This window comes from Euprymna scolopes, chromosome 11, assembly GCF_053919585.1.
Source record: "Euprymna scolopes isolate OS-2025 chromosome 11, ASM5391958v1, whole genome shotgun sequence".
Classification (NCBI taxonomy): domain Eukaryota; kingdom Metazoa; phylum Mollusca; class Cephalopoda; order Sepiida; family Sepiolidae; genus Euprymna; species Euprymna scolopes.
The window spans coordinates 100,034,729-100,057,230 of NC_136492.1; the positions used below are offsets into that span (position 1 = coordinate 100,034,729).

General features: G+C 29.3%; 1 protein-coding gene across 2 annotated transcripts in view; it reads left to right on the forward strand.

Annotated features, from left to right (window-relative positions):
* LOC145287981 (filamin-B-like) overlaps positions 1-22,502 on the forward strand; it is a 306,042-nt gene that overhangs the window by 279,151 nt on the left and 4,389 nt on the right. For both annotated transcript variants that reach the window (XM_080135974.1, XM_080135975.1), the window contains 5 exons: positions 14,365-14,508; positions 15,294-15,419; positions 15,595-15,741; positions 16,089-16,196; positions 21,312-21,515. In XM_080135974.1, coding sequence (XP_079992100.1) covers positions 14,365-14,508; positions 15,294-15,419; positions 15,595-15,741; positions 16,089-16,196; positions 21,312-21,515 — 729 coding nt within the window. The remainder of the gene's footprint in view (positions 1-14,364; positions 14,509-15,293; positions 15,420-15,594; positions 15,742-16,088; positions 16,197-21,311; positions 21,516-22,502) is intronic.

Consider the following 22,502-nt stretch of genomic DNA (forward strand, 5'->3'; position numbering starts at 1 on the left):
TGGAACAGATGTACAAAGCAAGCGAGAGAGAGAGAACGAGTAGGAGAGACCGAGAGAGAATTGGGAAGGATATATACAGAGAGAGATAGGAAGGGAGAGAAAGAGATAGAGAGAGAGGGCTGAAGAAAGGGAGAGGAAATACAAAATTACATCATAAAATGTAAGATGATGCAGCAATTTACTCAGAGGGCAAAAGTAGGTATCATTGCAATGCCATATTTGAAGGGTATATAAGTGTTCATGCATGCGGATACCGTTATTCTGGAATATAAGTATGGTCAGAGCTTAGCCAATCAGAAGGCACAGAATTAGGCTTGGGAGATTTATTATTTTTGTTATGTCTATGAATTTATGATTCTGTTACAAAAGGGAAACCCCCATATCTGTTGAAAGTGCAGAATTTCTCCTGATGAGGGCTGGAGGCGGTAGGAGTACTTGGTATTTAGAGGAAAAAAATAAGAACTACTTTCTCTAAAGATGGTTGCAATTGTGATGATGTCGCTCCTAGGATGAAATTTAGGATTTTATTATAATGTCTAAATATGTCTAAAATTGTGTTCTAAAGTTACATAAGATAGTGGCTAATAGTCTAGACATAATAAATTTGCATGTGGTATCTGTTATTGCAAACCTACGGTACTTTGGTCCAGAGTGGAATTTCTACAATCAAAATATTATATAAGAGATAATTATATTATATAGGATATATATATACATATATATATATATATATATATATATATATATGTCTGTGTGTAAGTATATATATATATATATATATATATATATATATATATATATATATATATATAGTGAGTTAGAAGAAGAGAGTAAGTTCATTTCTATAAGAGGAGACTTATCGGGATAATATAAAGTTCAACAAGATGAATCCCATGCTAAACGTCGCATCCCCATTATGTTACCTAGCATCTTCTCTATTCTTCTGATGAGAGGCATTAGGTTTCAAAATGCCTTGGCATAAAGAGTCCCCTCTATCCTCCAACTAAATATGTATATCCTTATTGAATAAATGAACCATTCTATATTTACAATATATAGTTTTTATGACTTCATTTTCCATTCTTATTGTTTTCATATATATATATATATATATATATATATATATATATATATATTAATATAAACAAATTTACGTAGTCGCGATACTGGACATGCTAATGTTTTGGACAAATGGTCGGTTAAAACCAGAATAACACCCAGTGTAAATGCACCTGAAAACAATTGGAGATTGCATCATATCAAAAACACAGAATGGACCTGGCTTTATGAAAAAGAAATAGCACTATTTTGTGTTTTGAATTTCTAACGACTATGTATGTTGAAGAAGCAAAAAAACAAACATTTTCATCATTTACCTATAACATCCAGTGTGAATGCATCTGACGACAATCGGAGGTTACATCAGCCGAAACATGAGAAAAACAATCAAGATGAGAACAATAGTCCAAACTATCCAAATAATATTAAGAATATACAAATCTCATAGAGTAAAGGTTAACACACACTTTATTACATTATCAAGTCAATAAAGGTTAAAGAAAGGGGAATAAGGGAGAAACCTCTTTAGGCCATGGCAGTTTGAAGCTAAATGCTTCTCGTCACAAGAGAAGAAAAAAATGGGCATTATACAAATATAAAGGTAAAAAACTTTTCACACATTGAAATCTGATGGATTATCTTCTAAGAATTTAAGTTGATTTACATTTTAACTTTCTCCTTTTCTCTTTTACTTATTTTTTACTCTTCTCATACCCCTTACGTACTTCATTTGTCATGCTTTATTTATATTTTATAATTTAATTTTTTTATCAGAACTTTATTGCAATTATTTTGAACTAGCAGAACCTGTGGAAATTCATATGTAATATATTGGTGTTGGCATTCTGCAGATGTTCAGTGTAAATGGAGACGCTCTGATATTATTGTAGCTCTTTTGTTAAAACTGCAAAACTATTTAAACTAGCAGGAATGCCCGGCGTAGCCCAATCATATTTTCTTTCTTGCAGATTTCGTATAGATTATTATAGAGTTAATGTTCTATCGATTTTTATATATTTGCAAAAATAAAAAAAAAAATATATCTATATGACTTGGCTTCATCAGCTTGAATCAAAACCGAATCCCGAACTTATATATATATATATATATATATATATATATATATATATATATATAAAATTTTAGTTCCTTCAGCTATAATCGAAACCGAAACCAAAACGTGAAGAATTCTTGATAAAATTATTTATTACAAGAAATGGAAGTACATAACACTTAAACAACCCGTATGTAAGCCTGACACAGAAAATAACACACATGCTATTGTATTAATATATAGATTTTTGAAAAAAAAAAAAAAATTTTTTAAATTAAAAAAATTTATTAAGTTTTTGAGATTTTTTATATTTTTATATTTTTTTATTTTTTTCTTATTTCTTTTTCTTATATATGTGAAAATTTAGAGATGAAAATATATACATATATATACATATGTATTTATATATATATATATGTATGTGTGTATATATATATATATATATATATATATATATATATATATAAATGAAAATAAACATAAAACAAATCAAAGAAAGGAAAAAGAAAAACCTAAGTGTCTTCTAAGGGGGCATGGAACGAAGCTTAATTTTATTACTATATATATATATATATATATATATAATTTAAAGGAGATTAGAGCAATAGTCTAAAGAGCTGAGTGTATTTCAATGTAACAGTGAAATTACTAGTTTAATTGAAATACGGGAAAGAGAAAGTGCTCGTTGTAATTTAGATATATAATAAGCTCGATAGGTAGATATCCTAGAGTTAATTCAATATTAAGTAATGTGATTTATAATTTAAAATTTGAACAATTAAATTTCAACCAAATTAAAAATCCGTTTCATAAGAAGGAACCTTTATATATATATATATATATATATATATATAGGTATATATTTCCTTGATATTACCTTCAATTTGATAAAAGAATCCTATGAACCATATAAAAAAGAAAATATATGTTCACCCCATCTCCAACCACCCAAAATCGGTGATTAAACATATCCTGAAATCTATTAGTAAAAGAATTAGTGACCACTCATCTAACAAACAAATCTTTGATACCCATAAAAACTTTTATAATAAAGCCCTTTAAGATAGAGTGTATAAAAACACTCAGATAGAGTACACTGAGATATCATCAAATAAAGATAAATCTAACAACAGGAAAAGGAAGATCATCTGGTTAACCCCTCCTTATAACCTAGTAGTTAAAACAATTAAAAATGTTCTTTAATTTACTATTTGTTTGTTTTTAACTTTCATAAACCCAAGTAGATAGCTCGCCACTTAGATTTATTACTCTTAATTTTTAATTACTCCTCCATCATCATTCCCTACTATATTTTTTACCACCATTTAGTTTTTTTAACCTAACTCTATTTTGCTGGTATTTTTTTTTTACATTATAAAAAAAAAATTTTTTTAATTTTTAAAAAATTGTTTAGTTTTTTAAGATTGTATTTTTTAATTTCTTAATTTTCATTTCTAAATTTTTTTATGATTTACTTCTACTTTTATGTTTTAACCCTTTCTTATTTGACATCTTTTAACGTCCATTTCACTTCCATAATTATTACTGTATTTTAATCATTGTCTCCTTATTCGGTCATTCTAATCATTAATTATTATTCTTATATTCAGTTTATCTAACATATTTTCATTACTTCCTAAGTTTTATTTATATTATTTCTATGGCTCTAATTTATTCTCTTACTTCTTACTCCATTATTTTCTTTATATTATTAATATTATCATGCATATCTTTACTCATGTTTTCCTTATTTTTTTATTGTCTTTTTTCTTTATTTTTATTTATACTTCGTCTTTTTATATTATATTTTATGTACCATTTAGATTATTTTTCTAAATCTTATCATAAATATTTTGATTTTTATTATTTATTTTTGATTTTTGATTTTTTTAATAATTTTTCTTTTATTATTATTTTATCTTTTTATCATTTTATTTATTTATTTAATATTTAAGTTTTTTACTGGAAATTTATTTTTAATTTTAAATTTTACATTTCATCGTGGTAAATAGGACTCATGATTAAAACATATATACCTTAATTATGCCTGCATAACGTTTCTTCATGTTTTTTTATTAAAATTATCTACATTCTCATTTTTACACACACACACACAGACACAGACACACACACATATATATATATATATATATATATATATATATATATATATATATAGTATTCCGACAAAATAGAGAAATAAAAAGGAACAAACCAAGTTATGCATTCATCAATGTTTCGTCTTTATTTTGAGACTTCCTTTAGATGAATGAGATTGAAAAACAAAAACACCAGTACAAATATTTGAAAATTTTCCATGTGCAAAGTGCGACGCTGTTCTATTTCAGAAATGGAAATTCAAAAAAGAAGGGGAGCTTGCGTTGTTAAAAAGAGGGAGATTTTTAATAACGTCATATAGTCGTTAATATGTTTTTAAATAATATGAACGCAGTTAACATTTTTTTTGAAAAAATATGTCTGTTAAAATTCAAATATAGATTCGTAACAGAAATGAAATGAGTGTGTTTTTGTTATGTAATTTATTGATTGAGATTATATGTATTAATTATTACAGGTCGTGTTTCTGTGGTGTGAGAGGGTTAATCTGTGTCTACAATTAAATTATGTTCTTTTAATAAAAGTTTACTTATTATGGTGCTACATTATAGAAACCTCCATGTTGTTTAATTGTGCTTGAATTTGCGATAAGCTCTGATTCAAGAAGTCTTGAAATAAATTTAACTATTTTTACTTGTGATTATGCTGCGATGATAAATGAGAGAATAATACACTTAGAAAATTGCTATTTCTTATATCACTTTTTTTCTAACTTACGCTGGGTTTCACCAACGTACCTATGATGGCAATTTTGGCAAGGAATAGTGTATTAACCTGCCTTGGAAACTAGTTTGTTTTGGAGATGTTTTGTAGTTTTTAATATTTGTCTTATATTTTGTGATGATTGGAATTCCTCGTTTATTTAGTGTGTTGCAAATTGTTGTATTATTGATGTGTGTAGGTAAAAGAAGGTGTCTGTTTATAAGAGAAAAGTCTGGAAAATATTTGCGTGGCTTTTCGCTTAGCATTTAATATGGGATATTGCAAGGTTTTCAAAAAGAAAGAATATTAACTGCATTCATATCTTTTAAAAACATATTAACGACTATATAACGATATCAAAAATCTCCTTTTTAACAACATAAGCTCCCTCCTTTTTTTTAAATGTCCAACGTCTTCTTCCGTTTGCAGATGAAAAATTGTCAAATATTTGTACTGGTGCTTTCGTTTTCTTAATTTCATTCATCCAGAGGAAGTCTCAAAATAAAAACAAAACATTGATGAACACAAAACTTGGTTTGTTCCTTTTTATTTCTCTCTCTCTCTCTCTCTCTCTCTCTCTCTCTCTCTCTCTCTCTCTCTCTCTCTCTCTCTCATATATATATATATATATATATATATATATATATATATATATATATAAATATATATACGCACACGTTTGCTTTTATATGTATGTACATTCGACTTAGTTAATGATACGCATATAAGTGTATATGCGTCTGCCTGTCTAGTAACTCCATGCGCTAATATGTTTTTATCCACCACTCCCCCTTGAGCCGACCTCTTTCTTTCTTAATGTTCCCTCTACGGTGGACAAAACTCAAGTTTTTTTAACACTTTCCCTACCTTATTTATAAATGATTTCAAATGTGTTAACACCCCTCCCATTTCTTATCACAATGTAATCACGCAAACCCCTTTTTTCCACCTTCTTCTGTTTCTCGTTTATTTCTTTTTCATTTTCTTTCTCCTTTTTCTTTTTCTTCTTTTTCTTTGTCTCTCTCTCCCTTATCTTCCTTTTCTTCTTCTTTTCCTTTTTATTCCTCCTTTTATCTTGTAGATTATGCCTTCATGAAAAATTTGCTATCCTGTACTTTAAAGAACCCCAACATCTATTAAACTGTAGAAGAGAAATAGCAAACAACTGTGTTCACAAGATAAAATTTACTCTAGGATAGCGATACAAAATAGTTTTAAAACTAACAAAAACAATAGAAAATAAATAAATAAATAAATTAAATGAACATGAATATACATAAACGATCACACATATATGTATGTATGTATGTATGTATGTATGTATGTATATATATATGTATGTATGTATATATATATATATATATATATATATATATATATATATATGCATATATATGTGCATATATGTATGTACATATATATATATTTATATATAAACTAACATTAAAAAAAAAAACCTAACCTAGATTTAAAACAGATCAAGGAACTAGATATCCAGGCTAAATAGAGCACACACAAAGGAACAGGTCAACCAGAGATCAAATAGGCCTTTGTCCGATGTGCATGCTCATTGGTTAATAGGAAGGGCGCGATGAATACTAGAAAGCTGATTGGCTAACTAAAATCTCAATAGAAGATGCGTATATAAAAACGACAAACAACCACAAAATTCGCACATAAGCCTGAAGAGTCCTAGAGTGGATGAAACACGAAATATTCAGTGTAGCTTAATCGCCATATATATCTTATAACTTACTATATATATGTATATATATATATATATATATATATATATATATATATATATATATATATATATATATATTGGCAGCAAATTATTATTCAAGCACATCTAATTGAACACGACGGTATTATTCTTTTTTTCGATTTTTCTGGATTTTTTTTCCATTTTCAGAGCTGTCTTTTTTATTTTAGCTGGCATGTGGTATAAAATGGCGCCCAAAAGTTGTTGTTCGGCCATATCTTAATCAAGCACTTTATATCAGTGCATCAGATTATCATCAGGAGCGATTGTTATTGTTATAATTTTTTTCTTTCTTTTCTTTTGAGGCTTGGTTTATTTATAGTTTTTTTTTTATTTTTATTGGTTCTTAAGGTGGGTGGAGGATTGTTAGGTGCGAATTATTTCTGTATGTATGTATACACACACACACACACACACATATATATGCATATGTATGCATATATAAACATATGTGTATATATATATGTATAAATATATATATATATGTATATATATATATGTGTGTATAGATCTATAATCTATAATATAAAGCTGAATGTCTGTGTGTGTGTGTGTGTGTGTGTGTGTGTGTGTGTGTGTGTGTGTGTGTGTGTGTGTGTGTGTGTGGTCACGAATAGGCTCCTATATGGTTGACTATTTAAAAAAACTGATTACATATAATGATAGATGTATCGAGACACGGGAATGGGTATGTTTGATCTGGCAGAACAGTGGTTCATTAAAATTGTGGGGTCTGCGTTCGCGCCTGGTCCACAAAGTATGGAAATAAAAAATTTAAACATTAAAAAAAAACGTTTACAAGTGTTTTTTATATAGATGTACATAAGAATACTTTGATACTTATATTTTAACTTAAATAGGGATGGTGTAATAAAATTGTGGGGTCTGCGTTCATATTTTGCTTTGATTTTGATACCCCCAAATTCGAAGCTATCTCATTACAACCCTTCCTTTTCATAACCTATCATACTTTCATAAATCAGAGTCCATTTTCTGTAGGCTGTTTTTGAACCCAATCAACGACGGGTACTTTTGCTAGTTAGATATAATAGATTAATTATAAATATTGTTTTCATTGATATAGAAAATATTTTACTCTTTTGAAATGAACGCATAATCTTAATCAAATATTTTTTTTTTTTGTCTTAAATAATTTTTAAATGTTTGGTTGGAATTGAATCTGAAATAGCAGAACCTATATTGACTTTTCAAAATACAAAATGAAACCAGAAAGAAATTCATTTAAAAATGATAACAATGAGTAAGATTATTATTAAAGAATTGCATACTCAAATTATTCAATCTTTAAATGAAGAAGAAAAAATTGTCTTGGAGATCAAGAATGTTTTAAAAATTTAAGATTATTTTTATTTATTTATTTTTTTTTATCAAAAGTTGTGAAATATACTTTCTCTTTGCAAATTGCAAAAACTTTCATGTGTTTTAGTTTCTTCTGACTAATCTTTGAATTATTACAGTTTAAAACACCTGAAAATAAAATTTATTACAATTTAAAAACCTGAAAATAAAAACCAAAAGTATTGAACTTTTAGCAGAAAAATGTATGTTTAAATGCAATGGCTACTTTTAACAAAATAAGCATACAAAGACTCTTTTCTTTTAAAGAGTGATGACCTACTTTAAACAGGTAGAAATTCCACACTTTCCTATGTTTACATTTCTCTGACACTTTGTTCACATGATCTCATTTTGATATTGGTTTAACTGAAAGTGAGTAAAGCACACGCCTCTTATGTCGAACATTCTTGAGAATTTCTTCTGCAGAATAGGATTGCCATTTGTGTCAACATTTTTCAGCCTTCTTTGTACACATTTACTTTTCATCAGGTAAAACAAGAAAAAGAAACAGGAAACAAAAAAAATAAAACTTTTTCAAAACCACTAGTTTGCGTTGCTTTCCCTTCTTATTAAGTCGATGACATTGCTTCTCTTTCAAACTGCTTTCCACCTGGATGATGAGTTTCAACAATTTTGTTCAACTTTACAAAATCTTCTTACTGTATTAGATGTTAAAATATTTCCCTGCATGAATTTTAGTTTATCTGGTAAATTTGTGACAAACAGCCTCATCTTATCCGGATGTAAAACTGTCTGCAAAAACAGAACTACAAGTTGAATTTCACCGGAATGTTTGCACAACAAAAACAGATTTGTAAAATTATATTTTCCCATTGGATTTTTATTTTCATTATTTTTCTTTTTTTCAATTGAAGCCACCATTCTTATTTCTAACTTATTTTATCATCAATTAGATTTAATTTATATTACTTCATATAATTATTATAATTCATAAAATTACTTCAGATTTTATTTGGTAAAAACACAAAATTTAATTTAGTTATTTTTACATTTCACGATTGATCATTTAATTGATCATTACACTTCATTTTTTATGTGACCATTTTCGCATTTTTATATCTGACTATTGACTTTGGAAATTGCATTTAAAAAACTTTTAATTTCAGATTAATTTAGTAGGTATTTGTATTTTGTCCAAAATAATGATGTTTAATTACACTACAGCTTTTGCTGATTATTTTTTTTCTCTGAAATAATTAATCAAAATGGAAAAAAATCGATTAAATAATGTAATCATCCAAAGTACTTCAGCATTTCAAAAACAAACTAAAATTGGGGCTGAAAATGATAGAAGTTTTGATCATTCGCCTTCAAAATTGACAGACCATAAACATTTTTCAAGTTTTGAAAAAAAACAAAATAATTTTAAAGATAATCTGCATGAATCCGAACAATATCTTCCACATGTTGTCTATGGAAAATATGGCATTATCACAGACTCTGAACATATCCATGATCGACTTTATGAAGAATTAGCAAGTTTTTTAAATAGTCGAAAGACATCAAGTTTACAAGATATCCCATTTGAAGTCAAAACATCAGGCAAATTGGGTAGCAGACGACTTTCTCAGTCTCTTGATAATGTTGCAAATATAGCCTCAATTCGAAAAATACTGGAAAATACAATGCAAAAACGATTAAAAGAAAATTGCTATGATGAAGAAGCTGATGCTGTGCGAATTATTGATAATGTATTAGAAGAAGAAGAGAAGAAAGATCTTTTTGCTTTATCATCTAAAAAGACAAAGTGGAATGCACAGTCATCAGCTATTTCATCCCAGCAAGGACAACACTCTTTATATTCGCAGCGGTTATCTTCCAATCAAAGCTCAGGTGTAAATATGTTGCTAAATGCACAGGATATGAGAGAAAAAACTTGCTTTGTAAAATATGATCAAAGTCTACATCAACAAACATCGAACCATGCAGTGTTTGAGCGTCCATTACACTTTGTTCAGCATTCACTTCACAGAAATGAAGTTTCGAATCAAGCCTTGAGACTCAACTCAAAAGAGCAAGGTTATTTTAAAGAAACCAAATCTTCCAAAGAAACGAGGGAGAAAAATGAAGATAAAATGAAATTTTGTGTCAAACCAAAATATCCTGCAAAATTATTTGGCTTTCAAAATGATTCTATGTATTTTCCAACCGAGAACAGAAAGCAAATGAGTGTGAAATATACAACTAAAAATATTTCCACTCCATCTTTTGCAAGTGATTATCAAAAACACGATGGACAATCAAACTGGCTACGTCCTACTTCCATAAATGATTTACATTTTACATCTCTTTCTGGCAAGGACCATCAGAGTAAAAACCCAAACATTAAACTAATATTGAAAAATTATTGTGTAGCTAAAGATGGTTTTCAACAAACAAGCAATGTGGAAGTTGGTAAGTGGTATTTTTTTATAACAAATCAATAAAAAAAACTGTCTTTGTTCTTTTCCAGTTTGTCATGGTTGAAGAAATTTCTGTTTTTAAAACTGTTCACCATTTTGTTATTTTAGAAGATAAATTTTCAATTAATTTTATAATAAATGTCCATGCAGTACAAACTTCAAATCCAACTTAAACACTCTACTGTTTTTTGTTTTGCTTTAAATTTTACAAATGATAAGTTATGTTTTGAAATATTAAAATATGTTTTATAAACAGATATATATATATATATTATTATTCCTTAATTGGAATTCATTTTTTGAGATGAGCATTATATGTTAATTTTTTTATTTTTATTTCGGACTATTAGTCTCATCTTTATTAGTTGTTGAAGTTGGCCAAAACGTTGTGAACCAATAAAAAGATCCAAAAATAACAACTAATAAAGATGAGACTAATAGTCCGAAATAAAAATAAAAAAAAAAATAAAAATAAACAGATATGTTTTATACAACAATTTTCCATGAAAAAATATCTCAGAAATGTGAGATTTAACAGCTGATGCTAAAATATGTTGTCATTCTTGAAGGAACATAAGAAATCAGTATCTGCCATTGATTTAAAAAGCAAAATGAAATAAATTTCTTTTCATTTCTGATAATTTTATTTAATTTTCATTAATTCAGGAGTTTTCATTTGATTTTCATGGATTAGTAAAAAAAAAAAATAAGATTAATTCTTGCCTATATTGACATTTTAAAAATATTGCTTTTTATTGTTTACTTTTCATATTTCAAAAATAAAGTATTTTATCTTTTATATGTTGATTTCATAAAAAATCTATGTAATAATAAATGTTAGTTCAATATTGAAAAATACTTTGCAATCACATGAAAAAAATGAAACAATGAAATTAAGTGAAATTTCTATTTTCTTATTCATTTCAATACAATTTAATGACTAAATTCAGTAAACTGGAGAGGAAATCATTAAAAATAAATGCAAATGATTTTTTCAACATTTGATGGATTTTGTTATATGTTAGCAAGAGTAAATACGTAAGTTTAAACAAGAAAATGAATTGCTTTGTCAATATGTATAAATACTAGTCCAAAAGTGTGGGCCTTTGCATCCTTCATTGAGTTTGGGTTAGATTGCTTCAATCATCAAAAATTGAGTTTTCAAACCAGTTAACTTAAAGTAAAAACAAAATCCGAAATTATTCTTTTCTGCTCTCTCTCTCTCTCTCTCTCTCTCTCTCTCTCTCTTTCTCTCTTTCTCTCTAGCTCCGAGTTAAATAATATTACAAATTGTGATTATATTTCCTTTTATTTATAATTTATTTATTTATATTTATGATATAAATGCTAATTTTTATAGGTTGTTTTAATACTTTTGTCTGTTAATAAAAAGAGTGATAAAAAACATAAAATAAAAGTGGGGATGATGGTCAAACAACATGCAATCAGAGTGGATGAGAGTGACAGAAACTTAAAATTATGGCTGATTAGAACAATTAATTCCAAAAGTAAGGAATATTTTAACATGTATTTTTTGTGATTAAAATATATAGGAAAAAAATAGGAAAACAAAAATTAACTCAGCTTTAATAGAAAGATCTGACCTGATTGTGTTTATTAGTTTTATTGCAACAACGGAATATTTAAGCCATTAATAGAATGCATTATTGAATATTTTTCTCTTTTTAAAATTTTTCATTAATTCACTGCCTCTCATTAACAAATATGCTTACAATTAAAGTTTTCATTCGATCAAAGTTTATAAAATTCAGTTAGAATTAATGATCATTAATTTTTTTAATCATCATCATCATAATCATCATTTGGTTTTACATCTGTTTTACATGTTGGCATTTGTTGACCACGTCTTTATCCGTCTTTCTCTCAAATCCATCCTTATGACTTACATATTTCCCTTGACTTTCTCCTGCTAAATGATCTTGCTAGCACGACTGATCTATATCTAGTAGCCTAAATACTCTCATCCAACCTTTCAATGTGACCAAACCAGCAAAGTCTCCTATTCTGCATAGATCTTCCTATACTGTCCATCCTCTGAAGTCATTGGATCTAAGTCTATAAAGCTCACATTACATTGTATAATTCTCATAGTATTTCTTGCCATGCAACAGATATTTCCAAATTTCACTTGCCAAGTTTTATTTACATTATCACATTGCAATACATATCTGATAGACTCTTCCATTTCTCAAAAGCAGTAATTAACTCTTGCAATCACACCACCATCAGCTTCTCCCTATGCTTCAACAGTATTACCCAGGTCAAAAAAAAAAACTTTCAAAACTTGCTATCAAAATATATTTTCCCCACATTTGCGTTCTTATCCATCTCCAATTGTTTTACACTTGTTGCACACAAACTTATCATCTCTCAACCAATCAGGAATCGCCACTGCACTTCTTGTGTACCTAATGTTTACAAGTACCACAAAAGATTGAGTAGCTCCCAACTCCCTTGTCACAAACTGAACATGGAAAATTTTAATCTTTCTGGGGAATTTCCAACAGAACAACAAATGATCATCATAGTCTTGGTAACATTCACTGACATTTATTTTCCATTGCATTCAAATAAGTCAACAACTTAACAAGTTGCATTTTATGATTTGATTTGTCAAGTTTATTTCATTTGCAACCTTCAATATTTCTACAACACCTAGGGATTCTGTAGCTTTAGCCTTCTTCATCTTACAGATTTCTATACAATTTTTTCTCAATATCTAGTCCATACATACTTCAATGATTTTAAAATTTTCTTCAGTTCCATGAAACTTAGTGTTTAACAATCTCTCATCTTTCCAAGTATCCCTCTTATCCTATTGTATTTTCAAATGACATATCCAATTTGTCTTTGCCATCTGTTTCAATATTCCTGAATACTTCATTCTTTTGGTTATTCCTTAGTTTTGTAGATTTCTTTTTTTACTGTGCTCTTTGCCGTCATATATATATATATATATATATATATATATATTTTTTTTTTTTTTTTTTTTTTTTTCCCAGGAAACTTTTTTTGTCACTCTCTCCATCATTTCCACTTTTCTTTGATACACTAAATTTTTTTTTTACTTTAAAATAGTAAAGCGATAATTCTGCCCATTGTATTAATTTTTTACCATCATTTTTACCAATTTGTTGTCAGAATTAGTTTGATGATGATGGAGAATACATTATAAGACCACAAGTGACCAATGAACTTTTAGGTTCGCTTCTCTTTTCCTTTTTCTTCATCTATTTTTTTTACCTCTTCTTACCAGGTCTCTCCTCCTCTTTTTGGCCTGCCCTTGAAATTATAACGTTTTCTTTATTTAATCCCTTATCAAAGTTTCAAACCCAGAAAAGGAGTATTTTAATTAACAATCAACACAGTGCACGTGCGTGTATGTATGTATGTGTGTTTGTGTAGTCCTTTCACTTTTTTTTTCTTCTATATAAAAAATTATAAACAACTTGACATATTTTGGGAAAACATGGCCAATGACATCTTATCCATGATATTAGTTCATATTCAGTCATTATTTCAGTTATTACCAAAAATCACTTTTCCAATTCCCAAAGCTTTGGTTTAGTTAATTTATTGCCAAATCCCACTTAGATTTATTGGCCAGAGAATAACTCTTAATTTCCTTATTAACCATTCTTTTCTTTTACAACTTCCATGAGCAATTAACCGTTTTTTCTTTCCTTTCTTTTCCACCGTTTGAATCTAGACATTTGTCTCCTTTTTAACTGTTAATATAGTCAAATTCATTCAAAGACATTTTCAGATTTTGCATTATTATTGTAGAAATAACAAAAAAGAAATTATAAATTTGAAGTGTATATATCAAATGAAATATTGATTGTCAAATCCTGTCTGTTCAGGAACGCCTATAACCCAAGATATCAACGAAGGAGGAATGCCAACAGCACACGGTGATGGTTTGTATAAAGGTGAAGAAGACAAACCAGCAACATTTTATGTCGACTCATCTCGACTTAAAGGAGATTTATTTGTTCAAGTTGATGGTAAGTGTTTTTTATCAACTTGAATAGTGAAACTTTATTAGTTTTTCTCTAGATTGATCGAGATTGAAAAGCTGATCACAATAAATAGTTATTTTAGATATTTTTTGCCAAGAAATCATCATCATCAGCATAATAATAATAGAATATTATCTGCCCCTTTCTCTGTCGGTTTGACACAATGTTAGTTTAATGTGTAGGAACCCAGAATGATACAAGTTTCATTACAACTTCTAAAACTAATATTAGTTTTCTTGGTTCTTCCCTACATGCAAGTCGCAAGAATTGTTCTTTATTATCCACCCAATTTTGTTTTGCCTGAGAAGACTAACCTCCTAGAGCTATTGTTCACCCTTTTTTCATTACTTGATCTAATGAAAATTATTCTTTTTATTCTGTGAACTGGCAATGAATATTTACAAATTATTTTCTATTTATTCACAAACCTTCTAATTCACTAGATCATACCATTCGTGGATGGCAGCATTTAGGAAAGGTGATGCACTTTTTATAAAATTATTTAAAAATAAATCTTACTAATGTTTAGCACATACAGATTTATGGTTCCATATCGGAATAGGTATTATTATAGGTTAACTACTGTTAAATTGGTATTGTTATAGGTTAACTACTGATAAAATACTATGTAAATTCTTTTTCATAAAAAGATTTCTTAAAGATATAAAATATAGATTTGAATAGTTTAGGTCCCAAATCTTAATGAATATTAAGAAACATTCAAATTATGTTTCTCTTAAATGGTTTATACAAGTGAAACATTTTTGCAGGTCCTAATTCAATTGCAAAATGCAATATTGATCCAGAAGCAAATGGCACCTATACTGTAACATATGTTCCTGTTGAAGTTGGTCTCTACGACGTACAAGTTAAGTGGAATAACAGGGAAATCCAAGGTAAGTGAAAAAAATTGCTGCATGAAATTAACAGAATTCCAATTGTTTGTTTACATGTTAATCAAAGTAAAATAGGTTTTACAGTTTTTCTTTTCTATTTTTCAAAATTCATTTAAATATCTAAAAGATAAAGGTTTTTTTTCAAATTCAACAACTGAAATTGTCTAATTTGCAGGGAGCCCATTTCATCCTAAAATAGTTGATGCAAGGAAAGTACGTGTTGTTGGAGGTTGGCAACATTTCATGGATTCTAACGATCATGTCCATCTTGTTGTTGATGAGGTGAAGAAGATCCCATTTGATATTTCTGAAGCAGGTCCAGGTATGTTTGAATATCAGTTTTACACATGTTTTAAATCATTTGTCAGACATTCATAAACAGAATTGAAGTTAAAATTATTTTATTAAAGATTCACTCCGGCCACAAAAAAGTTAACTGAAAACAAAGTTTCTGTAAAATTCATTGCAAAAAGAATTTAAGTTTTTTTTTCTAGTTTAGATTTATGCAAAACCAGGTAAAAACTATAAAGATTATCAATAAAACAAGGAAACTCATAATTTTCATTCAGTAAAATATGTGAAATGCAAAAATTGCAGAAATTTGCAACATTTGTATTTTTAGATGTTGATATTAAAATGCCAATCTGCAAAATTTGTTGTTCTCTTCAGGAAAACTGACTGCAGAGGTGCGAGATCCAAACAATGAATGGCTGCCAGTTCATATTGATACAAGTAGTGATGGGAAAAATATACTCACTTTTGTTCCCAAAGTGGAAGGTAAGTTAATCAATAGTTTTATTAGAATACGATGCTCAGAAAGTAATTGCATTTTATGAATTATGAGTCAGTTAATAAAATATGGTTGAATTGTTGAAAACTGTTTAGTTTCTCATTTCTTCTATACTTATAGCTTACTTTAAAGTTTAAACTTACAGAGAATATTAACGCCCAAGGATGGAATACTGTTGCCACATCTGGGCAGGAGCTGCTAGAAAGGACTTGTCCTGCCTTGATAGAGTTCAAAATAGACTTCGTAACCTCATAGGAGATGTCCTTTTCTCTTCCCTGCAACCTCTATCTCACAGAAGAGATGTTGCAAGTTTGTCTCTGATGTATCGTTATTTTCATGGAAAGTGTTCAACTGAGCTTCAGTATATGGTCCCCCCTCGCCAAACTTTCACAAGAAACACTCGTCTAGTTGAAAACACTATCAATAATTCCCCCCAATCTTTATCTGTGCCTAAACGTAAACGTAGATTCCATGAATAAAGCTTCTTTCTTAGAACTGCACGCCTGTGGAATTGTCTTCCGTTTTCCTGCTTTCCGGCTGACTACAATATGGTTGTCTTCAAGTCTAACATAAACAAGTTCTTGATAAGCCGTTCCATATAAGTTAACAAATTTACTGAATTGATTACTATATCGTCCAATTTCTACTGTACACTCTTTAACCCTTATCCTCGAGTGGCCTCTTGACCTTGATAATGTGGTGATGCCTGTGTAAAAAAAAAAAAAAAGGTGTTAAAAATGATATTTCTGACAAGCCTTGTTCCAGAAGATTATCCACTCTGAATGAAGAACTTCCAAATCTTACAGATATCTTACTCTTTTGATCTGCAACATCTGAGCTCCAATCTCTGTTCCACCCCACCTTGCCAAACTTTCACAAAAAAAAGCACTCGTCTAGCTGCAATCATTATCAACAATTTCCCCCACTCTTTATCTGTACTTAAATCTAAATGTGCAGTCCATGAAGTAAGCTTCTTTCCTAGAACTGCTCGTTTCTGGAACTCTGTTCAGCTGGCCTGCTTTCTAGCTGACAACAATATGGTTGTCCTCAAGTCCAATGTAAACAAGTTCTTGCTCAGTCATCCCTTTAAATAATCAAATCATACCAAATCTCCACTACTAATAATTACTACACTCTTGTCCTGATGACTACAACACATCCATTAACACTTATCCTTGAGTGGCGTTTGGGCCTTCATAAGTGATGATCTCTTTGCTAAAAAAACCCAAATAAAACAGGCCATAACTGATCCATTATTCCTAAAAGCCATCAAACTGCTAAGAAAATAGAGATGGGGATAATTTTTGGTTTGGGAAAGATTAAGGTTTGTTGACTCAAAGATGCATTGTTCGATGTGAAAAAAAATCTCTCTAACTCTACTAACACTATCAAACAGAAAAAAGGATTTTTTAACATTTCTTTCCACTTATCTAAAATAATATTGCATGAAAATAATCTAGACACTGGTTAATAAATATATATATATATATATATATATTTTTTTTTTCTATATTTGTATAATAGTTTTATTTGCATACACTCCCCCAATATATATAAAACTAAAAATATCGACCCTCTCGTCAGTGACCACACCTCTTGAAAAAGTATGCATAATTCAGGCGAAACGTTGAACCTCCGGTCTTCCTTTTCACCACATAACATTGGATTGTATCCATTTTAAAATTCATACTGTCGGAATGGAAAACCAACCCTACAAAAGAAAGTTGCGTAAATATAAAAATACACTAATCGCAACCCAACATGAACAGGAGTGCTTTTTTACGGAGATGCATTGACGAGAAGGTCATTCCCAAAAGTCCCTTCAAACTTCCCATCATATTTTTACTAAACACATCGAGCAATACCTGAACACATCAATACATAATCTTAAGGACAGAGCAACTTACAACTATCGCAAAATCACTAGCAAACGATCTATATTCGAATCATTCTCTCTCCAATAACACAACTTCCAAAATCAGACAACGGATAAAATCCTTCAACTCCGATCATAACAAAAAACTTAACAAGAAATTATCCAACTTAATTTCCAATAGCAAGTGGAGTTCCATCGGATGGCCTGAATTTATTCAAAATCTCACCAAACGACCATTAACAAACATTGAAAGAGAAGTCCTTAGCTTTGGTTTGAAATTCGCAACAGGGATCTTTCCTAAAAAAAAAAACTAACTAATATGATCTCCCATAACTACAAACACGAAGACACCGACTTCATGAAAGGTTTTATCCAAGGCATTATATCTGCGACTGCCACTCAAACCATAGATACCGAAACGTCACATAGACGCATTATCGCATATGGCTAACGACGATAAAATCATTATCACACCTGCAGACAAAGGTGGCGGTGTTGTAATTATGGAAACAACAGAGTACAAGAATAAAATATTTCAACTCTTGCGAGATAAAAATACATACAAAGAAACTAATTTCGGTACAATACAAATAGAAACTGATAAGTTCAACAAAATGTATAAGAAATTAATAAACAATAATAAAAACTGGTCTGCCTACATAGAGCACCACCCTATAATTCCAACCTTATATGGACTTCCTAAAACTCATAAAATTAACACGCCAATTCGCCCAATTATCTCAGGTATTGGCAGCACCACACATAAAATAGCACGAGCAATCTCAAAACTGTTAACTCCATTATTAGGCACGATCAGCAAATCCCATATTAGAAAACTCCGACGACCTACTCAATAAAATAAAAACCCTTAATATGAAAAACAAAACTCTAAACAGCCTTAACATAGAATCTCTATATACGTACATCCCAACCAGGAAATGCTTAAATCTACTTCATAAACACCTCAACAAAATAAAAATCGAATTACCTTTTCCAACTAACACATTAATAAACATTATAAACCTATGTATTGATATGATTATTTCACATTTAGTGGATTCTATTACAGGCAGAAATTTGGATTGCCAATGGGTAGCCCCCTAAGTGGGGTCCTGGCATGCCTGTTTCTAGAGTTTACTGAAAGCGGTCCCTTAAAATATAAATTACCTGAGGTTGCATAGTATTACAGGTACATAGATGACATTCTACTCTTTCTCCCCAAATCGTTGAATATTGGATAATATCACTAACAAACTTAATAAAATAGAACCTACCATCAATTACACTTACGAAACTGAAAATAATAATTCCATATCTTTCTTAGACATACAATTAATTAATAATAATCAACTAAAATTCAAAGTTCATCGTAAAACAACTAATAAGAATGATTATGTACATTTTTACTCGCAACAGAATGATGTAAAAAAGGCATTATAATTGGATTTTGTCTAAGAGCTATGAGAATATGTAGCAAAGAATATCTAAACGATTTGTTAACTCAAAGATGCATTGTTCGATGTGAAAAAAAATCTCTAACTCTACTAACACTATCAAATAGAGAAAAGGATTTTTTAACATTTCTTTCCACTTATCTAAAATAATATTGCATGAAAATAATCTAGACACTGGTTAATAAATATATATTTTTTTTTTTTTTTTGTTTTGTTTTTTTGTATAATAGTTTTATTTGCATACACTCCCCCAATATATATAAAACTAAAAATATCGATCCTCTCGTCAGTGACCACACCTCTTGAAAAAACCTGCATAATTCGGGCGAAACGTCGAGCCTCCGGTCTTCCGCTTCCTTTTCACATCATAACATCGGATTGTATCCATTTTAAAATTCATATATAATCTCCTCCTTTTTCATTGTGAACAGGCAAAAAAAAAATGAGTAACTTTTGAACAGTAATACAATGCAGCAAATCAAGTACCTTGTGTTGTCTTGATCAGCCATAGTTCACATGTGATCCATATATGCATGTCCATGTTCCCAATAACTTGAAACTACTGCTAATCTCATCTTAGACCAATTATATTATATTCCAACCAACTAACATGGCAGCCTGTTAATCCCTAGCCTCGGTAACACATTATGACTGATTGATATGGAAATAAAATTATTTATCTTTGCTCAAAGACAATAAAATCAAAGTGAAAATTAAAGTTTTAAAAACCATAATCCTCAAAAACAGGACATAAAGAAAAAATACTAACAGTCATTGAATTCTGTTATTTTTTCTTCAAAAACATTAAATTCGTTTTTAAAAAAATTTTGTCTACAATAAAGTTTTATTGCTTTACATGGAAGAATCCAATGGAAATGATTTCTTTAGATATGTTCAATTCAATTTGCACATTTACTGTTAAAATAATATTTTAACTTGAAGTGTGGATAAAGTCAACCAAAAATGCCAGGGTGTTGTCCCTTCGATTATTACAAGCCAGTTTCTCTTCTGCATTCATGTCATTAGTTTGTCCCATGACTTTGATTATGGAAGGGAGCAGAACGTGGATAACTGTTACAAAGTCTCAGAAAGAAAATATCTCAATGCAATTTAAACATAACATTCAATCAGTTTATATACAGAAACATATACGTTTGTATGTAATAAAATCTTCCATAGACATTGTGAGTTTGTTGCTAAAAATTCTGCTTGAGTTCTTTATCGTTTTGTCAGAAAATCATGCTTTAAGTTTAGAAGATTTTTCAGAGCATATCTGTTTTCAGATGATATCTGTTGAAAGGCAAATTTCTCCTGATTTTATAGAAAATGGTCCTAAATTGAGCTGAGAGATCAGACTGGTATGAGGCTTAGTTATTTCACTAATATTTTTCCAATCTCTCCCTCCCCTTCAATTTTTTGAATAGTTTACTAGAAGATTTATTCATTTATGAATTCCTAAGGTCAACTTTTTACCTTCTGTTATTTCAGTAATCGTGTGATCCATAAATTACATTCGAAAAGAGTTTGGTGAAATCTATTCATCATTTCAGACTACTAAGGAATGGAAATAGGGGGAGGGGGGGTAAAACAACTGATCACAATTTCTATTTCAAATTTGGTTGGTCAATTTTATTTTTGTTTAATCCTTGCCTCATTTTCCATAATTCTCCATTTATATTTATTTCATTATTTTTTTTTTTAAATTCCTTCATAGTGTCATATGACTACTAAAACTTTGTTTAATCAGTGTGTCTTATAATTTTTATCTCCAGGAAATCATTTAATTAATGTATACTGGACTGAACATCCTCTCGTTGGATCTCCATTTTTGGGTCATGCTGTTTCTAAAACTCCAATTCCAACTCCAATTCCAATTCATGATAACAATCAAGTGACTTTGTCAGGTAAAGGATTGAAAGAAGCTGTTGTGCGAGAAGAAGCTGAATTTTACATAGACGGGACCAAAGCTGGACCAGGTGAGTCATGTGTGTTCCACAAATAAATTGTTTCCTCCTCCAGTCTAGTTTGATATATTGATCTGCATTTCTGAATATTTTTTATTCATTTTTCATTTTTAAAGATAAATAAATTCTCTTAATGAAACTGTCTCGTTTTGGTTGTCATTTTTACAACAATTCAACCAAAACGTGAAATTATTAAGATAAGAATAGTAGTCTGAATAATACGATCCTAATTCCAAAATTCTAAATGAAATTTTGCATATAATTTGGTTGTAATTACATTTTTTTTGAAAATCTGTCTGAAAGTTTAATGTTTTCAAACAATTATTTATATATTAATAATACAGTAACACAATTCATACATTTGTAAAAGATACGATCGTTTTATTGCTGAAACAACAATGAAAAAACTTTACAAAAAATTTTACAAAATATATTTTGTAAAATTTCATCAATATTGTATCAAACATTCAACTCAAACTGAAATGTACTTAGCTTTTAGGCTTGGATCAAAGTGTAGTATTAATTCAATAAAACTTTTCCAAATTTGGGTTTATCTTAAGTAGGATAGCCACTGGAGTGAATGCGGTATTGTGGCAACTGAGATATTTCTAGTTAAGAGTAGGATAGACAATTTTAAGTATTTGAGACTAAAGATGAACAATGACACCCATTATCTTGATACTTTTGAATGGCTTTGTGGCTGATTGTTCATTATGTATTTTTATATTTTGTGCAAATAAATATTTCAAAGTGTAGTATTTGTTTTGTCCAAAGATGATACAATGATATTGTGAGTTCTGTGTTTACATCTCTATCAACTGGAAAAAATGTTATAAAAAATGGTTTTTGAGACTTTAGTAGCCGGATATATTCTGAAACTATATTAAATAAAATCTTTAGATAAGTATGGTTCTAATAGAATAATATTGTGGGGTTAGCAGAAATGTACAACTAATGAAGGATACAACTCTCAGGTCTCACTAATAGCTAAATAATTCA